Genomic DNA, 12,225 nt, shown 5'->3' on the forward strand with positions numbered 1-12,225 from the left:
CCCCCAAGAAAGATGTGGCTGGGGCAGAAAGGATGTGTGGGGTAGATAATGGTCAAGACAGCTTCATGCCTGGAGAATCCTTATTACTAAGCAGGAAACTAGGCATGTTCATTCATTGCTGATGAAAGGGTAAACTGGTTGAAACTCATTAGAAGGTCTTTATCAATAAGTATTTAAAAGCATTCCAATGTTCCTACTTTTTACCAAGGATTTAATTTCCTCAAAATGTAAAGATACAATCTAGAAGTACGATTGAAGATGTCATCACAGCACTGTATGTAATACTATCTTTTAATAATGTTAAATTTACCACTATACTCAGAAACCATTTTTTAAAATTAAGCTAAATATCCAATAAGAGGGGACTGAATGCATAGATTATGGTATGTGCATATGCTGGTATAGTCTATTCCCATTAAAAATAATAACTTCCATTAAAAATCATATTCTCAGAAAAATGTAAATATTGGAAAGTTGTTCACTGTAATATAATGGTTTAAAAATATGTATGCATACATATGAAGATGTGCTTTTGTACATATATATATGGACGCATGTGTATATGTATATGCACATTTTCTTCTGTAAAGAAAAATCCACCAAGTGTACTAAATGTTAATGGTGATTATTGCTGAGTGGTAGTATTACAAGTTATTTGTGTTTTCTTTATGCATTTCTATGATGTTTATATTTTCTATGAGTACATTGTTTTAACAGAAAAAAGAAAACCACCGTTTTTTAAAGCAAAAGCATAAGTAGTGACTTCATTATTCACAAGATACGTAGTTACAAGGGGCTAGCTCTGGCCACAAGGCAGAAACCAGGTAAAAATGTGCAATAATTGTTCTAGCTTGGATATAAGACAATGGCCTCAGGATCCATATATTCCCCATGTCTAAGATCTTACTCTGATCTCATTTTGGATTAGTAGACATCATTGGGCTTTAGAGTTAAAACGATTGAGTTTAAAATCCCAGGTTTTTCCTCTTAATAGCTTTTGACCTGGCGTAAAATATTTAACCTTTCAGAGCCCCAGTTATCAAACATAAAACAGAAATGATGTTTCTTATAATTAATCTTAAGAATTCAATGAAATAACATCCATGTCTAGCACACTGCCTCAAATGTTATTTTGCTTTTCCTTCCTACAAATAGAGGAAGAGCTGAACTCACAAGGACTGACAATATTACAGTCCAGATGAGAGATAGCAGGGGCCTACGAGTTACTCAGGGACCTTTAGACTTCTTTCAAATTGGGAACAAACTCGTAAATCCCCAAAATATAGTTGATTCTGGGGTTTCACCTGGGCACTTGGTTCCATCTCTTTTCCATCACAGGCAAAACTAGATCTTTGGCGTTTGAACCAAAAGCCCCAAATGGTTTCCAAATATAACCTGCATGTCTTAGAACATCAGATATAATCTCTTCTGTCACAAAGATTAATTAAATAAACGGAGTCCTGAGTGCTGTATTATACACGAAGCAGACCCCCTTCCATGCCCTCACTTTGCACATCCAAGTTGATAACATTCATTAAATGTAAAAATGTGTGAGTAATCCCATTGTTTTTGTTTGGAGGTCCCGAGATGTGGCCGTAGTTAAAGTGACCATGAATTTTGAACCAAATAAAGTGAATATTCAAAAGAAAAACTGCCATATGGAGGGAAAGGAAACAGTATGCATAAATGCTACAGTGTGTTTTGATGTGAAATTAAAATCTAAAGAAGACACGATTTATGAAGCTGGTAAGCAAAATAATTATAGCAAGTACTTTTGGGTAGAGGACGATGTATTTGCTCCAGCATGATGAAATCCGGCAGGATATTGCATTTTCCCCACCATGGTGAGCTGCACATCATATTTGCCCCAGTGAACATGTAGAACCTTGAAAAAAAATCCTGCTGCAAAAGGAATAGGTTATGGAACCCAGTCAATACTGGAGCAGAAATTACATGTTTGTATGCAGCGCCCTCAACACTGCATAGTGTCTGTCTGGCTCTCCTACTTACTATGTACAATCAGAGGCTTAAGAAAAAAATACCGATTCAGAGGTAGAGTTTAGAAATTGGGTCCCAGATGGGCCCAGTTTTCCTTCCTGTGGGTTTCTGCAAAGAATCTTCTCTCCCTTCTCTTGCCCCCTCCTGGGAAAGACTGGTATTGCAGAGAACCCGAATACTTCACCATTCTCACATTTCTGAGATCCTTTGCTCCACTGAGGTGACCCTAGTTTCTGAGAGTCAGACTTGCTGTGTGTGTGTGTTCTCAGGTGCATCAGGTCAGCCTGTACTTCCTCGTCCTCCCTTTGTTCTCCACTTTCTAAGGCAGGTTTTTAATGATGTTGAAATATGCTCGAATCAAAGCTATAAAGACCATTGACTGTAGAAGAAAAATTTACTCTGTAACCAAATATAAGCAGAATGAGAAAAACCATTAATCCTTAAAATCTGTTTTCCTTGATTTGTTCCATATGTGCATGTATATGCTCTGAAATAGCCTCCTGACTAGAAAGATCAATGAGGTATAGGAATATAAAGTAATGACTTTTGCATTTTATATGTAACTTTGTTTCAGTCTTACTTAATTTTTGCAAAGTAACTAAGTGATCAAATAAGGACTATTGTAGCCTTCATATAAAGTGTAAGATTTCACTTATTTTCTTTATTGTAGTATGCTTATTTTATTGAACCTTAATAGTGGCTTGAACATAAGCTGAGATAATATCCTTTTATATATAAATAGATTAAAATGTATATATTTGTAAACAAGTAACTAATGTATATTTTTGCCTCTATTGAAATATAACATAATCAATATTCTAACAGGGTTCCAGCATTTCTAAAGTTAAAAGGAATATTTTAAGTGAAAATATAATAATTACTGTGGTGGTCTGGAAATTAGATGATAGGCAGGTGTGCGTGTGTGTATGTGTGTGTATAAGAATTATAAACAATAAATGTAGTTAAACACTGAAAGCACAGTGAACTCAGAGAGCAGTTCTATAGAGTTCCTCAAGGTTATCTTTATGACTGCTAATACCATTGTTATTATAGTGTGGATATGCTGAACAATAGAATCTTTTTCGATTGATTGCCGAAGAGATTTTTCTATAATGCTAATTTAATAATCTGTACAATATGAGAATCACTTCAAGTAAACATTTCCATCAATTATTTTTTAAAATTTTTGTAGATTTGCAGTACCGTGTCACCCTAGATTCACTAAGGCAAATATCACGAAGTTTTTTCTCTGGAACTCAAGAGAGAAAAGTTCAAAGGAACATCACAGTTCGAAAATCAGAATGCACTAAGCACTCCTTCTACATGTTGGCAAGTAAATCATATATCGTAGCTGCCTTATTCCAAATCAAGAATATAGTGGAGATGTCTTATTTCAAGTCAATCGAATTCTTACTGTTCTATTTCAAAATGCACTTATGATGTCATAAAGGAAATTTTATCTTGTTTGTTCATTTTTATCATAAAATCGCAAGTCTAATTTTCTCATTTCCAGATATTTTTAAAACTATCTCTAGTCTTCCCTGTCTGCGTTATGACATCCATATAGTATGGAACGGCAGAAAAAGACACAGTGTTCTAGTTGACAAGAAACCTTACTCGTGTCTTCATTTCTTTCATTCATTCATTTATTCCTTCAACTTGAAAACACTGAATTTCTGTGGGCTTTGTCTGTCAGTTGTGGGTGATAAGTGAATAACTGCTCTGGGGGGCAGACTGCTGGGCTGTACGCTTTCTGGGATTCATGTAACTATATATCTCGCTGTTTGACTTTAGAGCAAAGGGGAAAATTATCTGCTATTTTCTATCATCTGTAGGCTTTGTGCTACTTCGGGTTTTTTTGTTTTGTTTTGTTTTTTGTTGTAATTTTAGTGGATGAGGGAGGTTTGGAAAGCAAACTATTAATCTTGAGAGATGGCTGGTAAGCCAGTGTGAACCATTTAAAATGTGTTTTGTTGGGACATTGTGTAGATGGGGAATGTTCCCAACAGAGGGCAGGAGTTTCCTCAACATTTTCTTAAAGTGTACATGAGAGTGATAAAATTAAGAAGCAGCATGAAGGTAATGAGGAAACTGATTTTAGTAACTGACATTAAGACTTAGAGGCTTGATGGTGATCTTGGAGCTTTAAAGGAACCAGGCCAATTTTCCCACTTCTGACTTATTTCTGTATTACTGATATATTCATAGTCTGTATTCTGAAAATTGTAGTTAGGGGCAGGGGAGTGACAGAAAATGTGCATCCTTTTGTGCCACATTTGTTCTTCCTCAGTGATTTTCATGTTGATACGCTTCATGATACTTGTCATGAAGCTTACTCTGTCAGCACCGGATCAATCTATTATTTGATAAAGTAACACTGGAGTTGCCCCTCCTATTTAGTTCACCAGAACTGAACACTTAGGAATTCGAATGTGGATAAAATTTGAAGGGGTATGAAACCAGATATGGCATTGCCTCCAACCTGCTAAAAATCATCTCAGTCTATGTTTGTCCACAAATTCAGTGTCTAAGCTCTGTCTAGGCACTGGTGTTTAAAGGACTGAAATATTTTCAACATTTCCAAAATTGTTTTGGAGTTTGGAATAAGCGCTTTGAAATTTGTTCTGGAGTCAGCCAGTGTCGAATTTGTATCCCAAATGTTCCACATTCTGAGAGACTTTGGCAAAGTTGTTTGTTCTCTTAGAAGCTCAGTCTTTCATCTATAAAATAAGGACAATAATAGTTACTCATCTTAGAGGACTGTGAAATAATTTGCAATAATGTATATAAAGCTCATAATTTTGAATACTACAAAAGATTATTGTTATTGGTGGCATGTTAATAATATTAATCATATTCACATCCTTTCCAAATAATTTTACATTATAAAGGTGTTGGCTGGGCGCAGTGGCTCACGCCTGTAATCCCAGCACTTTGGGAGGCCGAGGTGAGTGGATCACCTGAGGTCAGGAGTTCGAGACCAGCCTGGCCAACATGGTGAAACTCCGTCTATACTAAAAACACAAAAATTAGCTGGGTGTGGTGGCACATGCCTGTAATCCCAGCTACTCGGGAGGCTGAGGCAGGAGAATCACTCAAACCTGGAAAGTGGAGGTCGCAGTGAGCTGAGATTGCGCCACTGTACTCCAGCCGGGTGACAGAGAGAGACTCTGTCTCAAAAAAAAAAAAACAAAAAAAAAAAACTTATAGCTCTAGGTACATATTATATTAATGAAATGTAACTCATTTTATAGAATGTTTGCTCTTCTGAAGGTGGGAAATGTTCCCAGAAGCGTTACATAATGATCTTTGGCTTGAGGTCTCAAGAAAAACTACACTGTGATGTAGGTAGCTCATATGTTGACACAACAAGGCCCTCTGAGGAGCTGGAAGTGAGTCAACAGGTCATACTCTGAAACCTCCACATTTCCCTATGCCCCTTGTCAGAATGCCAGTCCCTCTCCAGGAAAGCAAAAGCCTGATGAAATCTTATGTCAGATTAGATGCACAAAAATGTTGCAGTAAGCCTGACCCTTGGGGACAGAATAAGGAGACATAACAAGATCAGAACACCTGGCAAATATGATACCAATTATATATTGTGTTTCACCCTCTAGGACAAGCATGACTTTCAGGACTCTGTGAGAATAACGTTGGACTTTAATCTTACCGATCCAGAAAATGGGCCTGTTCTTGATGATTCTCTACCGAACTCAGTACATGAATATGTAAGTCGGATTTCTTTAAAATACAAAATACTAACTTGTGAATATTTTAGTGTCACTAGTAAATTGTGTTTTTTCACTACTCTGCATTGGTCACAAAGAAAGGACAACCAACTGGAAGAAAGAAAAAAAAGGCAAGCAGGTTTTATTCCTGGTCAGGAATGGAGAAAGCGTGAGCTCTTGCTCTAAAGACCTCCTTCTCCTCAAGCTGTGAAAACCTGGGGAATTTTAAGGAGTTAGATGTGGGGCAGGGAGGTATACGTAAGCATGTCCAGAGAGAAACTCCAGATGTACAAGTACAGATCATAAACATGCTTCCTTATACAACATATGTTCAAGAAATCGTGGCCATTTTCTTCTACGGCAGGGACTTTAGCCCTATAATGACATGTTAATGACCTAAAGGTAACAAGGGGTTGCTGGTTCTTGTTTGCTCCATTTTCTCAATGGCTTTATCTTCCTCTGGTAATTGGCAAAGGGTCCTGAAGCTCCCAGGCCATCTGGAGTTGTTTTTCAGAAAGCTTACCTACTGATAAATAGAACAGAAACAAACAAACAACAAAAAAAACTGCTTAAAAAAATGCACTTTCTCAACTATCTACTGTGTAACAAAATAATGAACTTTCTCAAAATAATGAACAAAATAATGAACTTTCTACTGTGTAACAAAATAATGAACAAAATCTGCTGTTTAAGAAAATAATGAACTTTCTCAGCCATATCTCCAGGTTTGCCCTGGTGACATTAGGAAAATCTTGAAACCCATGCACACATAACCCTAAATCAATTTGAAATGTTTTAAAAAAGAATTAGGCTTTTCTAGACTTTTCCCAATCCTTCTAATTTCCTATTGTTGGAGTTTAAGAAAACTGATAAATGACACTCATTTTCACCTCACTTGAATTTAGGACCAATGGAAAGAAATCTCCCCTGTTATTCTAATTAGCACTGGATTGCAGTGTATGGTTTAGGTATAAAGATAGTCGTCACACTGAAGCGTTGACTTAGACCACGGATAACCACCTACATCATCAGCAGTGCTGATCCATCTCTGTCCTTCTTCATGGAGCCCACCTTGTAAAACTTGTCAGATGGAGTAGAGCCAAATGTGTGCTTCCTGTGGGTACACAGCTGCTCTGAGAATAGAAACGAGAGAAAGGGAATGAGTTGTGTTCACTTAGTTCCTGTTCCCAAAGTTAGAGTCCATGTGCCACCCCTGAGAGTGAGTGAGGGGAGAGAAGAGGGAGGGTGTCACTAGCGTGGCTCCAGTGGAGGAGACATTAGGGATGGGGAATTCTTTTTCCCCATACACCTCTCTTCCACTCTCTCTTCCTTCCTACCAGATATATTGATATATTGATTATCTTATACACACCAGGCATTGGAACTTACCGTCTAACACTGGAAACAGGTATTAAGTAGTAATTAGAGCGTATGCTATGGGGGAGGATTTCAGAGCTCTACGGGAACTTCCACCTAGGCTGGGAAGTCAGGAGAGCCCTCCTGAAGTTGTGCCATTTCAGTGGAGCCCTGAAGGATAGGGCGATTTCCACCCTATTTAGGGGAGTTTGGGGAGCAGAGGGGATGCTAAGTGTGAAAGTCCTGAGCATGAAGGGAACAACGACCCTCGCTAGTGTGACTGACACTAAAGAGCAAGAAAGGAGGGGATGTGAGGTGAGGCTGGAGGTAAAGGCAGGGGCCATGTCATTCGGGACTTGGTGCCGCTGCACAAATTCTAAACTTTTGAAAGAGGAGCGCGGTGTTTTGAAGCTTTTTATTTGGTTCAGTCACGGGACAGGATACAGCAGAGTGAAGAGTGGTTGGAGGGAAACAGGTGGATGTGGGAGCCCAGTGGGAAGCTGTTACTTTAGTTCGGGGAGGAAATGAGAATGCTTGGGCGAGAGATGGTGGTGGGAATGCAAAAGCAAGAAAGGATTGGAGAGATATTTAGAAGAGGAGTAGAATGGGCAGGGCTTCGTGAGTTACATATGGGGTGGTGGAGAGGCTGTCAATGAAGAAGAATCAAGCGAAACTCCTAGATTTGTGGCTTAACCGTTTTCCACCCTCTCAACTGAGCTTTATGACATTCCTAGGTATTTGATTGATTTTAAGAGAAAAATCTCATAATTAGAGTTGAATAGATTTAGATCTTGCAGTACTTGACTTTGTATTTCAAAACTGCCCTTCCCTGGCAGACAAAAGCCAGTACAAAGCACCCATGAAAATTGTTCATTCTTAAAAGGATTAGCACAATTTACATTCGTAAGTAAATGTTTATTCTTCTCCCCTTTAAATTATAGGGATAAATATAAAATCCCTTAAGATTTTTGCAGGGAAATTTTCTTTATGAGTTACTTAACTTACTTTGGCTGTATGCCATTTTTGTTACACAAATTGATGGGTAATTTTCAATAATGCATAGCGAAATTTTGAAAAATTCTTTCCTGTCATCATTTCAGATACCTTTTGCCAAAGATTGTGGAAACAAGGAAAAATGTATCTCGGACCTCAGCCTGCATGTTGCCACCACAGAAAAGGACCTGCTAATTGTCCGGTCCCAGAATGATAAATTCAATGTTAGCCTCACAGTCAAAAATACAAAGGACAGTGCCTACAACACCAGGACAATAGTGCATTATTCTCCAAATCTAGTTTTTTCAGGAATTGAGGTAAACTTTTAGTTTTTCATTTATTTATTCTCTTAACAGTCATTTACCGAGCCTACTTTTCATGCTACTGAGATAATTGCTTTTATTAGATTGATTTTAAAAGAATAGAAGGATTTTTTTACATTAGTCCTCACCAATGGTGAAAGTATTAAGCTTTTTAAAAAAGTTTTATTTATTCAAATATGTATGTCTTTTCTTAGATTTTGTATGAGGAAAGCATAGCTCATGTATAAAAATTGTATGTTTTACAAAATATTGAAACCACTGAAACTGAAATGGGGTCAAGGAAAACAACAACAATCAAAGCCAAAACAGTTTAACAGAGGTACAGAGAGTTCCCTCTGTGTTGAGCAAAACAATTTTACCTGCAGGAAAATCAAGATGTCATATATCCCTTTCTATGCAAAGTCCTTACTTTGTCAAGATACTTGTATTAAATAACTGTGTCTTTTTGATTCGTAACAGAAGTTTCTTTTATTATGTTGGCAAAAAAACTATATTAATCTGTGTAAGGTGCTATATCAGAGGTAATCAGCGTTTCCAAATTTGAACTTTGCTTTTAATTCTGATCTCCAAATGAATCCCACTGAGTTAAAATTTTGTGTATATTTATATTAATTAATATTACATACAATTTATATTAAAAACAATGCACTTATTCATATTATACGTAGTATTAAAACACTATTGTCTACTTTCTGTAAACTCAGATTTCACGGACATTTCTCTCTATTAGGATGTCACTTAGAGACATGATGACTAAGACAAACCTAAAAATAATGTCCTATATTACTATATTTTGGATTCAATTAAGAATATTAATTATAGGCTGGGCACAGTGGCTCATGCCTGTAATCCCAGCACTTTGGGAGACTGAGGCGGGCGGATCATGAAGTCAGGAGATTGAGACCATCCAGGCTAACACGGTGAAACCCTGTCTCTATTAAAAATACAAAAAATTAGCAAGGCATGGTGGCATGCGCCTGTAGTCCCAGCTACTCCGGAGGCTGAGGCAGGAGAATTGCTCGAACCTGGGAGGCGGAGGTTTCAGTGAGCCGAGATCGCTCCACTGCACTCCAGCCTGGGTGACAGAGAGAGAACAAGACTCTGTCTCAAAAAATAATTATTATTATTAAAATTATAAATATAAATGTACAAAGTAATCTTGGGGAAAATATTACCACAAATTTATTCTCTATTAAAAACTATTGCCTATATCCTCCTCAGCTGATTTAATGGCCTGGCAGACAGGCATAGCTAAAAATCTGACAGTGCATCTCTTCTGTGTATATTAACAATAACAACGGTAATAACGATGGCAACCATTTATTGAGTCACATCATGTTTTAGGCCCTGTTCTAAGGGTTTCACTTATTTAATTTTCATTAATTATTTTGTAAGTAGGTATGACTGTACTGCAGAGATGAGAGGCTAAAACCTTTTTTTCCTGTTTTAACATTCTTGTAATTGCATTTTACAACTGATAACATGTTTATTTACCTGGCAGTGTTATTTTTCCTTCTTATGGGTATGTAAAAATAATGGCATATCTCATGTTCAATGGCATTTTAAATTGCACAAAATAGAGTATATGACTAAACCACTTGAAAGAAAATCAGTCCGAGAGAGGTGAGGAATCTTAACAAGGATAAAGCTAACAGTGGTGCAGTCGGGGTTTAAATTCTGGTGGTCATGGGTCAGAGCCTATGCTCTTATCCACTGCATTAAACTCCTCCAATGACTGACATTCAATGAAGGCTGCTCTGTGCCAGTCTTGAGTGTGTGGATTATTTTATGCAGCCACCGCAATCACCCTGTGAGGGGGGTGCTGTTAGTACTTCCATTTTAAAACTGAAGATGTAGGCAGGATTGTGAGATATGCTTTGTCTTTCAGGCACCCAACAAGTGGTGTTTTAGGATTTCCATGAGTGTAGAACAGCTGGTCCCAGAATTCTGTGCCTCTTCCAGCTAAATCAAGACAAAAATATTGGCAAGGCAGTCACCAAGACACATCTGGGAAAATTCTGAAAGAACACGTTTCAGTATTTCAGCTGCTTGTCCGCTCTGATTCTGTTTACTTTCTCTTCCTAGGCTATCCAAAAAGACAGTTGTGAATCCAATCATAATATCACATGTAAAGTTGGATATCCCTTCCTGAGAAAAGGAGAGATGGTGAGCAGGTTATACAAAATACATGTGGAAATTGAATATGAAAAGTAGTATGTGCAAAGACAAACATATAAATCCTTCCAATGGTAGTTTAGGATAATACAGATGAAAAATGTTCAGTTCAAAATTGTGACAGATTGGAATATGCTATGGTCAGAATGTTTATGCCCCAACAAAATTCGTCTGTTAATACTTAATCCCCAATGTGATAGTAGTAAAAGATGAGGCCTTTAGGAAGTCATTAGGTCCAGAGGGTGGAGCTCCCATAAGGGATTAGTGCCCTCATCAGAGAGGCTTGAGGGAGACTGCTCATCCCTTCTACCATGTGAGAACACATAGCAGGTACCATCTATAAGAACTGGGTGTTTCCAGACACTGAATCTGTTGGTGCCTTGATCTTGGACTTCCCAACCCTCAGAACTGTGAGCAAAATATTTCTGTTATTTATAAATTGCCTGGTGTAAGGTATTTTGTACAAGGTGTAAGGTACACAATACGTTATACCAGGCAATTTATAATAACAGAAACATATTGTAACAACCTTGTAACACTTCTCACACAGGCAAACTCAAACACCAAGACAAGATTTAAAGTTTATACTATGTAACATATCTAATGTATATTAGATAACATATCTCATAAAATAGAGCTGGGAGATTCTGTTATTGGAGTCTCCTAGGTAGTAGGTGTCTCTGGCCTTCAAGAAAAAGAATGCTTCAAATAGATTGGTGTAGAACTTAATTCAGAAATTCTCCTTCCATCTCTCTCTTTTTAAAAACCAATTGCCTTATTGAGATATAATTCATGTAGCATAGAATTCACTCATTCAAAGTGTGTATTTCATTGGATTTTAGTACATTCACCAAATTATAAATTGTACAGTCGTTATGACAGTTGAGTTTAGAACATTTTCACACACCACAAAGAAACCACATATGCATTGGCAGTCACTCTGATTTTCCTCAACAGCCTTTCTCCCAATCCCAGGCAACCACTAATCTACTTTCTTTTTCTATGGAATGAATTTAGTTTCCAAATATTAATTGACTTTTATTTGCAGTTCTAGAATCAGGCAACACCTTATTCTGTAAAATAAAATGAGTGATGGAAGAGCTGAGGAGAGGATATTGGCTTTACAGACAGAAAAGGTCTAAAGAAAGCAGAGACAGAACGAAAAGTTGATTGGTCATTTCAAAGTTATTTTCCTTGTAAAAGTGAAAGTAGAGGGGATTTTCTTATCATGCTGTCTGAAACTGGCTTGACTGGGGATTTGGTGATTATCTCTCACTTTCCTCATCTCTCAAAAATTCAGACAAGTGATTCAATTTCGGCTTTATGGTGTGGAACTTAAGCATTATTTAGTCTGTTGGGCCTAGAGCAAGAGCTCAGTCCAAACCAGTGACCTCCTATACATTTTATTTAACATGTTTCTTAGTCTATTCTGGCTGCTATAACTAAATACTATAAACTGAGTAGCTTATAAACCAGAAGTTTATTTCTCACAGTTCTGGAAGCTGGGAAGTCCAAGGTAAATGCACTGATAGATCCAGTGTCTGGTGAGGGCCCATTTCATGCTTCATAGAAGACGTCTTTTCAATGCATCCTCAGATAGCAGAAGCAGGGAGGCAGCTTCCTGAGTCCCCTGTTACAAGGGTACTCATCCC

General features: G+C 37.5%; 1 protein-coding gene across 1 annotated transcript in view; it reads left to right on the forward strand.

The window, feature by feature from the left end:
• ITGA1 (integrin subunit alpha 1) overlaps positions 1-12,225 on the forward strand; it is a 167,671-nt gene that overhangs the window by 127,763 nt on the left and 27,683 nt on the right. The window contains exons 16-20 of the mRNA XM_025387226.1: positions 1,580-1,746; positions 3,191-3,327; positions 5,616-5,726; positions 8,183-8,392; positions 10,484-10,564. Of these exons, the coding sequence (XP_025243011.1) occupies positions 1,580-1,746; positions 3,191-3,327; positions 5,616-5,726; positions 8,183-8,392; positions 10,484-10,564 (706 nt within the window). The remainder of the gene's footprint in view (positions 1-1,579; positions 1,747-3,190; positions 3,328-5,615; positions 5,727-8,182; positions 8,393-10,483; positions 10,565-12,225) is intronic.

The sequence above is a fragment of the Theropithecus gelada genome, chromosome 6 (genome assembly GCF_003255815.1).
Source record: "Theropithecus gelada isolate Dixy chromosome 6, Tgel_1.0, whole genome shotgun sequence".
In the NCBI taxonomy this organism is placed as follows: Eukaryota; Metazoa; Chordata; class Mammalia; order Primates; family Cercopithecidae; genus Theropithecus; species Theropithecus gelada.